At 38.1% G+C, this 13,526-nt stretch overlaps 2 protein-coding genes across 2 annotated transcripts in view; one reads left to right on the top strand and one right to left on the bottom strand.

The window, feature by feature from the left end:
• Positions 1-57: 57 nt before the first annotated feature.
• cUnh19orf44 (chromosome Un C19orf44 homolog) lies at positions 58-10,529 on the bottom strand. Its single transcript, XM_082139083.1, has 8 exons — positions 9,466-10,529; positions 8,421-9,008; positions 8,128-8,332; positions 7,949-8,025; positions 7,104-7,524; positions 4,126-4,215; positions 3,797-3,963; positions 58-255 (listed from the first exon to the last, which is right to left on the bottom strand). The coding sequence occupies exons 1-8, from the start codon at positions 9,571-9,573 to the stop codon at positions 166-168; spliced, it is 1,746 nt and encodes a 581-aa protein (XP_081995209.1). The 5' UTR covers positions 9,574-10,529; the 3' UTR covers positions 58-165.
• A 935-nt stretch (positions 10,530-11,464) lies between these two features.
• Positions 11,465-13,526, top strand: part of LOC309474954 (uncharacterized protein) — a gene marked incomplete at both ends in the record, with an annotated part of 214,867 nt that continues 212,805 nt past the window's right edge. The window contains one exon of the mRNA XM_082137573.1: positions 11,465-11,708. Within this exon, the coding sequence (XP_081993699.1) occupies positions 11,465-11,708 (244 nt within the window). The remainder of the gene's footprint in view (positions 11,709-13,526) is intronic.

Raw genomic sequence — 13,526 nt, 5'->3', positions numbered from 1 at the left:
CATTTAAGTTGTGTATGAATTCTTATGTCTTGATAAATGTGAAGCACGATGAACAGGTAGTAAAAAAAGCTGTTTTATTTAGGCACATGTAGCATTTACAATGATTGAAAAATTTTGGCTGTTTATTATTTATGGACGATGCATCCAAAGCGTTGATCTGTTTATTTACATGTAATGATAGTCCTGCATTTCCTGTAGAACTTCTTCTAGAGCGTCTTCAATACTTAGTTTGGGCGGCCTGTGAGCGCGGATGAACTATAAAAATAAAGAAATTCCTGTTAGCAAACATAAAAGATATTACGATAGAAACATTTTAGGTATATATATATATTAGGAACGCACGATATATCGGCCACCATATCGGTATCGGCCAATATGTGTTCATTTTTATGGTTATCGGCCTGATAAGAAAATTTGGCTGATGTATTAAAGGGATACTTTACCGTTTTTTCATATTAAACTATGTTATTCCCTTAACTAAGACGAGTTGATACATACCTCTCTCGTCTCAGTGCGTGCACTAAATCCCTCTGTCTTGCGGCGAAACTTTGTTAGCCCAGTTCATTTAATATGGGCCAAGCAGAGAAGCTACCAAACACCTCCACGTTTTCCCTATTTAAATACAGTTACTCGCGAAGTGTAACTCGACCTAGGACGGTGACACAAAACAAAACGTTGCGCTTTTCTAAGCGTGTAAAATGGATAACTATTTTGTATGGCGGAATACCATAGCAAGTGCTTGTAAGCACTTCGACTTCGGCGCAGTAATATCTTCACTAGAGGGAGCGGGGGCCGGTGAGAGGATTTTTCACGAGTGAAGATATTACTGCGCCAAGTCGAAGTGCTTACAAGCACTTGCTATGGTATTCCGCCATACAAAATAGTTATCCATTTTACACGCTTAGAAAAGCGCAACGTTTTGTTTTGTGTCACCGTCCTAGGTCGAGTTACACTTCGCGAGTAACTGTATTTAAATAGGGAAAACGTGGAGGTGTTTGGTAGCTTCTCTGCTTGGCCCATATTAAATGAACTGGGCTAACAAAGTTTCGCCGCAAGACAGAGGGATTTAGTGCACGCACTGAGACGAGAGAGGTATGTATCAACTCGTCTTAGTTAAGGGAATAACATAGTTTAATATGAAAAAACGGTAAAGTATCCCTTTAAAGCTGATAAATAATGGATTATTTCCGTCAGCTGAGACACTTCAGATGTGCAACTGTTCAACATGATGGTTTTACATTTCTTGAAATATAATTGGAATCACTTCAAAAAAGGAAAATATAGTTCAGTGTATCATGTGCAGCGCAAGTCTGTCATATAGGCTACATAAAATTATAATGAGAACACTTATTGTGTGTTTGGGACATGTCTTGGGGGAGACTTTTGTTTTTGTAATCGGGCTCTCAAAAATTATATAAAAATTTTGATTTATCGGCCAATATATCGGTTATCGGGTTTCAAATCTAAAGAATTATTGGTATCGGCCAAAATTTTCATATCGGTGCATCCCTTATATGTGACCCTGGATCACAAAACCAGTCACATGTTGCATGGGTATATTTGTGGCAATAGCCAACAAAACATTGTATGGGTCAAAATTATAGATTTTTCTTTTATGCCAAAAATCATTAGGATATTAAGTAAAGATCATGTTCCATGAAGATATTTTGTACATTTCCCACCTTAAATATATAAAACATTTATTTTTGTGAATGGATGCAGCACTATCGCCAATAGAAATGGACAACTTTAAAGGCGATTTTCTCAATATTTTGATTTTTCTGTACCCTCAGTTTCCAGATTTTCAAATAGTTGTATCTTGGCCAAATATTGTCCTATCCTAACAAACCATACATCAATGGAAAGATTATGTATTTAGCTTTCAGATGATGAATAAAATAAAAAAATTACCCATAAGACTGGTTTTGTGGTCCAGGGTCACATATGTATATACAGTGGGGAGAACAAGTATATGATACACTGCCGATTTTGCAGGTTTTTCCACTTACAAAGAATGCAGAAGTCTGTAATTTTTATCATAGGTACACTTCAACTGTGAGTGACGGAATCTAAAACAAAAATCCAGAAAATCACATTGTATGATTAAGTAATTAATTTGCATTTTATTGCATGACACAAGTATTTGATACATCAGAAAAGCAGAACGTAATATTTGGTACAGAAACCTTTGTTTGCAATTACAAAGATCATACGTTTCCTGCAGTTCTTGACCAGGTTTGCACACACTGCAGCAGGGATTTTGGCCCACTCCTCCATACAGACCTTCTCCAGATCCTTCAGGTTTTGGGGCTGTTGCTGGACAATACGGACTTTCAGCTCCCTCCAAAGATTTTCTATTGGGTTCAGGTCTGGAGACTGTCTAGGGCACTCCAGGACCTTGAGATGCTTCTTACGGAGCCACTCCTTAGTTGCCCTGGCTGTGTGTTTCGGGTCGTTGTCATGCTAGGAGACCCATCCATGACCCATCTTCAATGCTCTTACTGAGGGAAGGAGGTTGTTGGCCAAGATCTCGCGATACATGGCCCCATCCATCCTCCCCTCAATACGGTGCAGTCGTCCTGTCCCCTTTGCAGAAAAGCATCCCCAAAGAATGATGTTTCCACCTCCATGCTTCACGGTTGGGATGGTATTCTTGGGGTTGTACTCATCCTTCTTCTTCCTCCAAACACGGCGAGTGGAGTTTAGACCAAAAAGCTCTATTTTTGTCTCATCAGACCACATGACCTTCTTCCATTCCTCCTCTGGATCATCCAGATGGTCATTGGCAAACTTCAGACGGGCCTGGACATGCGCTGGCTTGAGCAGGGGGACCTTGTGTGCGCTGCAGGATTTTAATCCGTGACGGCGTAGTGTGTTACTAAGGGTTTTCTTTTTTGAGACTGTGGTCCCAGCTCTCTTCAGGTCATTGACCAGGTCCTGCCGTGTTGTTCTGGGCTGATCCCTCACCTTCCTCATGATCATTGATGCCCCACGAGGTGAGATCTTGCATGGTGCCCCAGACCGAGGGAGATTGACCGTCATCTTGAACTTCTTCTATTTTCTAATAATTGCGCCAACAGTTGTTGCCTTCTCACCAAGCTGCTTGCCTATTGTCCTGTAGCCCATCCCAGCCTTGTGCAGGTCTACAAATGTATCCCTGATGTCCTTACACAGCTCTCTGGTCTTGGCCATTGTGGAGAGGTTGGATTGTTTGATTGAGTGTGTGGACAGATGTCTTTTATACAGGTAACGAGTTCAAACAGGTGCAGTTAATACAGGTAATGAGTGGAGAACAGGAGGGCTTCTTAAAGAAAAACTAACAGGTCTGTGAGAGCCGGAATTCTTACTGGTTGGTAGGTGATAAAATACTTATGTCATGCAATAAAATGCAAATTAATTATTTAAAAATCATACAATGTGATTTTCTGGATTTTTGTTTTAGATTCCGTCTCTCACAGTTGAAGTGTACCTATGATAAAAATTACAGACCTCTACATGCTTTGTAAGTAGGAAAACCTACAAAATCGACAGTGTATCAAATACTTGTTCTCCCCACTGTATATGTGTGTGTATATACTGTATATATTATCCTCCTAAATGTCTTCTAACAGTGTGCACCCGTCTTAAGTTATTGCCAGGGTAGATGTCAGGCATATTTAATTTGATGAACTTTTAATAAAGATGTATATTATCTGTGTTTTATAGGCTAAATTATACTTCTATCCATCACCGTCTTATTTTCATTCCTTGTCAAATGAAATTGAGGATTTGTCATTGCAGTAAAATGCGTTCTTACCTCTTTAGTATCTTGTAGTGTGGTGTATTTGTAGTCAGCCGTCCCCAGGGACTCGTGCACTGATTTGTAATGGCGTCTGGTGGAGTCGATGAACGATCTTGTGAGGGCCAACTGCTGTCGCAACATGTCGTTCAGTGCAATAATGGCAGGATTATATGCCGTCACACCTGTTAGCATGGGAGATAATGAGCTATATATCAACTCCTGTACAAGAAAAAGGTATACTCACTCAGTACCTGAAATGTTCTCATTCTTAACAATAATTACTTGAGATGTTCATGTTTTGTTAGGTTCATGTTTATAAGGGTATATTCACATCGTATACTCACTCTCTATGGCTTCAGCGCTGACTGTGTGACTGGCTATTGGAGTCGGGTCCACGTACGTCATGCCCAGAGACGGTCCAACGGCAGCCATGCCTGGAAAATGGCCAACATAAACAAGTGGATCTCACAAAATCACTTTTATAATAAAAATTTGGGATTAAAATGTCATGAAAATAGTCACAATGCAAAACTATTCTTTTTAGGGCCTGAGCACTAATGGTGCGAGTTTATTTTCTTTTGATTTTGAAATTAAATATGGCCTAAACATGTTCTTGACAGGATTTGTGGGATTCACCCACATACATTTCTCAGAACAAGAACAAAAGTGGTCCAAGGCTATAACCCTGAGGGATGCCCCAAATTGAATCTGCCATATAAAGCGATTGTGTCTCTTCAAAAAATATTGACTAAACTGTTCCATTCATATGGATTAGTTTTATGATATCTTCATGAACTTTTTAAAGTGTCAAAAGTTTCAGTTGCAAAGCTGTCTATGGAGATCTCAGATTTTCATTTTGGGGTGAACTAACCCTTTAAGCGAGACACTACAGGCAAAAACAGTGTTTTTTCATGCATCTGTCAATTTTGAGACTTTTCATAAAGTGTTTTTTCAGACTAGTGGAAAGAAAACATCCAAAATACACTTTTAACTGTATCTTTTAGAGCACTTAATCTATGTGTGTAGGTTTCAATTACAGTATATATCTTTAAAGGCCGTTTTTTCTAAATTAGTTTTTTTTCTCCTATTCTGAGTCAGAAATCTCCACTTTGGAGGTTTTTACATAGGGTTTGTTCATTTATCATTTTCCTGATTTTATACAACATTTTATTCCTAAAAAAAGGTTAATTTACTGTAGACAGTATTTTCTGGAGTGATAAATAGAGATATCCTGAATCCCCTCTGTTGGCACGTTTCCATTACAGATTTGCACAAAACTTTTGCGATTTTTTTATAAATGTCGACAAAAAACTACGTTTGATGACGCCATTTCCATTTACCGATGTTATGCGACTAAAACGTAATTTTTTCCTCTCGCGATAAGTTCATTCCAAAAACCATGGCAACGGACGTTGTAGGTTTATGTACTATATCCCAGGCACTGCACTAGCCATTATTATTAATTGAAGGAGACGTATGCGTGTTATCCAATCATTAATGGTAAGGAACGACCCTTATTATATTTGTGAGCGGCACATATGAGGTGTTTCTGGGTGTTTCTCCCTCAGATCTGCTTCGAGGTCTTGATTGTGGCATTTATTTGAGGTTTAGAATCCATTATTCCTGTAATTCTTTTGTCTTATATGAATTTAATAAAGAACTCTGTCTCGTATTCTGTCCAAACACACCACGTCATCTACGTCAGGTGACCTGTAAATGCGCAAAAACTGTTTCCATTGCAGTTTTGCGAAATATTTATTTTTCGAATTGCCTGAAAAACCACCTCATGCGAGCGTAAAAACTTTTTTGCGACAAATGGGAGTTTTTACGAAATTGACGTGTTTCCATTGGGCGTATTTTCAATTCGCAATTTCAATTTGCGCAATTTGAAAGGTAATGGAAACGTAATGTAAAAATCTTTGACTTTAAAGCTGCAGTTGGTAACTTCTGTAAAAATGTATTTTTTACATAGCCTATTTGTTAAAACTGTAATTATGTCCTGACAGTAGAATATGAGACAGATAATCTGTGAAAAAATCAAGCTCCTCAGGCTCCTCCCAGTGGTCCTATTGCCATTTGCAGAAATACACCGCTCCCGGTAAGAAACAACCAATCAGAGCCAGGAGGAGTGTCTTAGCAGTGTCAATCATGCTTGTGTACGCGCTGATCATCACCCCTCTCTCGCACAGCGCGTACCGTCGTTCAAAATCAAGATAGCCGGTGTGCCGTGCAGCTCTGCTAATGGCGGACAAACAACTAAAACTGCCAATTTCTCGAGTGGCACCTGCTCATACAACAAAGACAGGTAAATGGAAAAAGACCAATGACGATAAACAAGCCCGTCGGAGCCCATTGACTCAGTGTCAAAACTCTGGCCGCATAACATAGGCTAACATAACATAAAATGTCACGCACTGTGCAAAGCAACAATAGAAACCTGCTAATTCACTGGCTTGTCATGTTGCTGAAATAATGTACTAGCAAACCTTATTTAGCATTACACATCACTAGAATAATTACTTACATACTTTAACGTTACCATTATATTATTTTGCTAGCTATTTATAACTTATAGAAAGAGTGCAACGTTATGAAGTTACATTACATGTATTGCAAAATACGTAATGATTTGAGGACCAAGTTTGTAGTCAAAGTATGGGCAGGGCATAGTCAATGTAAAGCATATTGTTGATGTTTCGTCTCTACCAGTGAATGTGCGATAACTGTTTATCCGCCGTCATCAGTGGCCCTGCATGTTTACTAGCCTGCGTGTTCGCGGCAGGCTCCGTTGTGGGGGAGGAGCTGTGGAGGGAGGGCTGTAGCGCAGCAGAGAGCGAGGGGGAGTGACCTGTAGCTGTGCTTGTTCAAATTTTAAGGCAAAGTCAACATTTTCTAAAAGTTCCCTACTGCAGCTTTAATACACACACACAAAAAAAAAATGAAACAAGAATTTTGAACCTGACTTTAACCAAATGTTCAGATTTTTGTTCTAAACTTTTATGCAAATTAGTGCATATTTAAATCTATAACACCTCATTTGCATATTTAAACAACATTTCAGAAGACTAGTAATAAAAAAAAATTGCGATTATTAATGCAATCAATTAACGAGATAATGGTGATATAAGTTAATTTTATTTATCCTATTCACCTGGGATGTCTTGCCTTAAGTTCGAAATATGACTTGGACGTGTTATTGAGTTTATTTTTCTAAGATTCGCCCACATACGTGTCCTAAAAACAAGAACAAAAGTGGCCCTCAACTATAACCCTGAGGGACGCCCCAAAGAAACTGCTCAAATAACTGATTACAGAAACCTACCAGAAGACCACGTGTAGGCAAATCCATCCATCTGCGTCTGTACCGCAACCTCCTTTACGTGACGGTCAGGACTGGGGCCGTGGGTTACAGTCGCATTGGACGAGCTAGACCTCGAGGAAGAGTCTGAGTGGCGACTGGATGACAGTGATGATTGTGATAAGGTACGATCATCATCATCATTGTCGTCAACCTGGGATTTGTACGAGCTGTACTGGAGCTCGCTGATCAATGAGGCATCTTTAGCTTCATCTGTGAGACGTTCTGAGATCTCACTGGCACTTGATGGCGTCTCTGATGGGATCTCGCTCTCAAAATCACTTTCGTAGGCTGCCGAGGCTTCTTCCGCTGTGGGTGGTGAAGCGAGCTTTGAGATGTTGGATGACTTCTTGTTCCTGTCTTCCTTTCTGGCTTTTGTTTCTTTCTGTGATTTAAAAAATATATATTTTGTTTAAATTTGAAAACATAAATTAAAACAAAGGTGAAAATCAAGCTTTTAATGTTGTTTATATGTATATGTGGTGTTTTTAATATGCTTTAAGACAAACCCTGTGCAAATTTATAAGTCAACACCATTGCTGAGTATTTTCTCCTTAAAACTGCAGTGAATCAAAAACACGGTTTGAAATCGCTGGCGTTTCTGACGTCACAAAGTGACGTGGAGGCGGGGCTCATTTGCATATTCATTGAACCGCGTATAATGAGACAATTGTGTTGATTTACATTCAAGCTATTTAAGGCATGAAGAATATTTTAAAAATATATACATTTTGGTGATCAAAGATGAGTTTAAAGGGATTGACTACAGGGGGATTAAAAAAAAAATGCATGTTAGACATTCAACAAACCTTTTCTTGTGATATTTCAGCTGTGGCAAAAGGTATGGGGGCGAGATCATCCAGTGTCATTACATTGATTTTGAAATCTGGGTAAAAAGAAATTTGTTGAGAATAAAATTTTTGGCCATACAATTCTATTAAAGAATAGTTTAGATGATTGCAAGATGTTAAATCGACAGGTGTTTTACCATCCAATACTGCACTCCTCTCGCTCAGAGTGTCATCTGAGTCTACAGGAAAGAGATCATCCAAAGACCGGATCTCACTGTGATCAGATTCAGAGGACACGGACCGTTCAGTGAACCGGATCATGCGTGACTCAGGCCTGCTGGGGGAAGGAGAAACTTTGTGTCTTTCAGGGGTTGGCGAAGATTCACTGCTCTTCTTGTATAACTGGAAAGAGAAAAGCAGAAACATGTTTGGAAGGACATGAGGGTGAGTAAAATGTGTGGTCAACTAACACTTTAACTGGGTTCAATACCTTTTTAACTGGTTGAGGACTCGTCTTCCTCGCTGCATTTTGCAAGGAACTCTCTGATAGGCTAAAAGAATCTCCTAGAAGTCTTTGCATGTCCTGTTCGTCGCTGTCTAAACTGACTCTCCTTACTTTATATTCATTTAGACCAATGGTTCTCTCAGGAACCCTTTCCTCTTGAGGTGCGGACAGCGGTTTCTTCAGAAAGCGAGTCCCTGTCATGCTCAGATCGCTGCTGGACTGGACAGATAAACTTGTCTCCTGTGGTTCTGAGAGGTGTGTATGGTCACTGGGCCCGTCAACTTTGCTTTTCTGGTTTCTGATGCGGTTCTCGATGAGCGCTGGTCCACTCAAAGCTGTGCTTTGTGAACTACGTTGAGGAATTAACTTAAATTCATCCATTTCTGCAGGAGTTCCACTAGGAGCGGATGACTGTCTGTCTTCTGTGGCATTTTTAGAGGTCTTCTTCAGAAATCGACTTCCGCCACCTATAACGAAACTCTTCGCAAGGTCCTGGTTCTCCCTCGGTGATGGTGGGATGTCACTGAGGTCATGGTTCTGTCTGGTCAGTGACATCAATTTTGCAGAGTTTCCCTGAGTAAACAAGAACATTTCATGCTGAGACGTATTGTAACATGAACGCACCGGAAACAATGTCAAAAATGCAGTCAAAAACAGGCAATTTATGCTGAGGTTCAATTCCACCCTTCAGAGGATCTTCACTTATCCCAATGATAGTGTTTCTTTCTCAAATCTATCATTATTATGCACCATAATTGCCCTAACCTTTATTACGACAATATTAAACATCAATATATCACTGCATTATTAGCAAAACTTAAGAAGAGCATCATTACCTACAACATTTATGGTAAAACAATGACTTATTATCTAATCGCGTATTGGTTAATGTTATAATACTGCTGAAAAGGGGTAGTAAGTTATTATTCTTTGAGAAAGTTTACCAAGATTTTTTTTCCAACAACACAAAACGAAGTAAAATAAAGTTTAATTTCTCTAGAGCAGCTGTGTGTTTATAATGAACACTAACCACATCTCGTTTGTCCGCTGATATCGCGATGTTTGAGATTCTCTGCCCCGAGAGATGAGCTTTAGCCCGATCCAAAGCTGAACTCCTCAGTCCTCCACGACTCCCCATCTCGACCTATGATCTCGACTAGTTGGTAGGTTCACCTAAAATGCAACCAGAACGCCTCGTCTGCCTCAAAACCAAGCAAACGGAGCTCTCGTAAAGGCATTATAAATCGCTCTAAAGTGTGCAGTACGCCGAAAGGTAGTGTACTAACATGTTTACAACGGAATCTTTCCTCGACGAGAACGCGACGCTCTAGCTTGTTCACCATGACAACGTCGCGAGCGTTCTGACGTCACCGGAAACGTCTGAGAATCTGTTGGTTCCTGTTTTTATAAACATTAGAAAATTATTTTGACTCGATGTAAATGCGTTTTATAACGAACCATCTGCCAATACCAGTTGAGATATGAAGAAAATCATTTAGTCCTTTTGTTAGAGAAGGAAAATAGATCGTTCTGTTATTTTTGTTTTATTATTTATTTCTGTATTATTCGGTCTGACTTTATATTTGGTGTCTTTAACTACTAAGTACTACATAATGAGCATTGTATCAAATTATTAATTTAAATGTTAGTAGTACATAGTACTTAAATACACTGAATATGAAGTGGGTCCTTGTATTTTATCTCTACTGTAGAAAATGTGTGTTTGATGTTTATTTTTATTTTAATAAAAGAGATAAGACATTTGAAAAAGAGATGCATTCAAAGAAGAAAAAAGAATGACATCAATAATTTGAATAATTCACAAATACTCTTTTTTTATTAAAATAATTTATTAATGGTCTGCCTGATTTGCCTAATGCTATCATAAAATTGCTTTTTATATTTAATCTTTATGAAATAAGTATGACATTTATAATACATTAAACATTATTTTTTTATTGAATGTGAATCTGAAATAAAACCGTTATCAGTTCAGTTTGTAAGTGAAATTGAAACCAGCTATGGGCTATTATGTGCACAAATCTGTCTAGTGTGTTCTGTCGATGGATAAACAGCTTCATCTGGATGTTTGTCGTCTCTGTGTGTGTCAGTAGTTTGTGGCTGAAGCGTTTCTTCATTTTCTCTCCTGCTAATAAGAAGCTCACAATCTTCCACTCCACACAAAACATCTTTACACTGAAATAAAGTGAATCCATCAACAGTCAAATAAGAGTCACAGGTCAGAGGTCAAATATGATTGACAGCTCACAGCACTAAATAACACACCAGTAGATACAGATATCTAATCCAATATTTCACTCTTCTGCTATTAGTTTTCATTCAGGGCCAGAATTCATTTGAAAATGTAAGATCAGCAAAAGCTTGTTGATTTTCGTGATGTTAAAGGAGACGGATGTGTGAGCGGAAACTAACTGAGGTTGGGGGAGGATTCACACACAACTAGATAAATATCTCAGTTCAGTCTTTCAGAGCAATCTGAGTGTTTCAGACATTAAGAGTTACTATCGTGGGCTTTTCAGTGAACCGATGAAGAAAATGTTTCTCAAATTAGTTTTGCTCTGTTTGTGTTTGTGGCGTCTGGATGGTGAGTTTTAAATGTGTTTTTCTGGTTTCAGTTGTTTCTGTTCTGATGTGATAAATTACTGGTTAAATTAGTCAGAAAGGATTAACATTCACTGTTATTCTCGTATAGAAACAGATAATGTGTGATTTTGCTGAGAGAAAACACTCTTATTTGAGATTAAAGTCACTTGATTACATACAACTGTTTAACTATTTCTCATTTTCATTCTTCATCTTTTGTCTTTGATCTGCTGCAGAATATTAATCACTTCACATTTACATGATTAAAAGTATTTTAGTGAAGCTTCATCAAACCAACATCAAGTGATTTTAAAGCTTTAATCTGTGATAAACTCTGTTCTTCAGGAGTGTTTGGTGATGATGAAGTGAAGTTAGTGTCAGTGATTGAGGGATAATCAGTCTCTCTAAACTCTGATCTTACTGAAATGAAGGATGATGATGTGATTCAGTGGAGGTTTGGAGATGAAAACACTTTAATAGCTGAAATCAATGTAACGACCGACAGAATCACTGTATATGATGATGTTCTTGATGGGAGATTCAGAGACAGACTGAAGCTGGACGATCAAACTGGATCTCTGACCATCACAAACACCAGAACTGAACATGATGGAGATTATAAACTACAGATCAACAGTGTGATCAAGAGGTTCAGGCTCGATGTCCTCGGTGAGTAAACCTTTTGAGTGATACGGTCCCACATTTGGGATTTGGAATGTTCAGTGATGATGTCACACAACTGTCAGATTCAAACTCTTCAGAGAATTTGAACTGCGGCGCAAACAAACATGGCGGCGCCATCTCACATTTTAAATCAAGATCATGACGGTTCGCCATGGAAACAATAATGGGGAAACGTTCTAAAATAAATGTCGCCTTGATAAACTCCCCCAGTCAGAATCACACGTGAAAGGGTTAAATAGACTATTGGTTTCACCTGTTTTTAATGACAAAAAAATAAAAAAATAATCATTTCATTGTTTTATGATATAGTTTATTTCAGTCACTCTAAACTCTGATCTCAGTAATAGTAGTTTATAGTAATCATCATGATTTTTAAATGTATGTAATGTTTGATAGAGAGCAAACGCAGTGTTGACAGAGCCGGGCTAATATGATCACACTTCCTGGTTCTAGTAAGAGCTCGAGCTGCTGGAGTTTGCTTGGTAACGCTTTAGATTACAGCCCGCAAAGAACTGCGTATTTAAAACTAATTTACAGTGTAACTTTCTGTAATTATAGTGTACCTACAACATGTAAAGTTTTAGGAATAAAGGGGTAATAACCAGAAGAATTAACAAATTATTTATACTGTCGGTATTTTAGAACTAAGCGTTACTTATTCTACTATTATAATACAACAATCTTACATTTGAGAGAAATATAGCGAGAACAGACACTGCAAACCGTTTTGTAATAATAGTATACCAATACATATAGGCTTTTAAAAAAGTATAGGGTCCATATCTGTGCATTTATACAGGACTTTCTTTTAACAAAAGTGCTCTGAGAACTAAAACTATTGCAACTTTTGCTTAAATACTGGAGAAATATACTCTTGTTCATGTAGTTACAGGGTAAGTGTGACTTCTGCGGGCTGGACATTTAAGTGGTGCTTGTTACTCTTTTCCTCCATTAAGTTAATACTAACACTTTCTTTTCTTTTTCTCTTCTATCAGATCAAGTTTGAATTCAAAACTCAGTTATTATGGATTGATTGATTAAATAAATTGGAGGGAGATTCAGTCTCTCTAAACTCTCCTCTTACTGAAATGAAGGATAATGATCTGTTTCAGTGGAGCTTTAAAAACACTTTAATAGCAGAAATCTATAAACGGCCGACAGAATCACTGTATATGATGATGTTCTTGATGGGAGATTCAGAGACAGACTGAAGCTGGACAATCAAACTGGATCTCTGACCATCACAAACACCAGAGCTGAACATGATGGAGATTATAAACTACTGATGTTTTCAGATATACTGATGATTATAGAAGGATTCTCATCAAAATCATTCAGAGTTTCTGTCTATGGTGAGTAGAGATCATTAGTCTTGTCCATCAAATATTCTTATTTTATTCACTATTTGCATATTGAATTGTTGAATCATTTTAGAGTTTGAAATGACAAATCATATAAGAACCGAATATAAGATTGTTGATTAGATTTGATCATATTTCTGTGTATTCAGAAATATTAGTTGATGTCAGCGCTGATATTAGTGTTTATTGACTGATCTGATCTCAGTTTGATGTGTTTATTCCTCAGACTCTGTCCACTGTTGTGGTCCTACTGAAGCTGTGATCCGATTGGTCCTCTCTGCTCTGGTGGGCGTGGCTACTGTCATTATTGTGGTTTATGAGATCAGATCCAGAAGAGCTGAACGAGATCAAGCACATATTCACACATCAGGTACATGATTGATGATGATTTTGCATGTATAAATATCTGTGAGATTTATTAATTCATGGCTTTTTATGTTCA

The sequence above is a fragment of the Leuciscus leuciscus genome (genome assembly GCF_965113295.1).
Source record: "Leuciscus leuciscus genome assembly, chromosome: 15".
NCBI classification, from domain to species: Eukaryota; Metazoa; Chordata; class Actinopteri; order Cypriniformes; family Leuciscidae; genus Leuciscus; species Leuciscus leuciscus.
This window is presented reverse-complemented; position numbering and strand designations above follow the sequence as displayed.

Coding starts and splice junctions, on each gene's coding strand:
- cUnh19orf44 (XM_082139083.1), bottom strand. CDS start 9,573: ATGGGGAGTCGTGGAGGACTGAGGAGTTCAGCTTTGGATCGGGCTAAA. Junction 9,009..9,465: donor CAGCGGACAAACGAGATGTG/GTTAGTGTTCAT, acceptor TTGTTTACTCAG/GGAAACTCTGCAAAATTGAT. Junction 7,525..7,948: donor CTGAAATATCACAAGAAAAG/GTTTGTTGAATG, acceptor TTTAAATCACAG/AAAGAAACAAAAGCCAGAAA.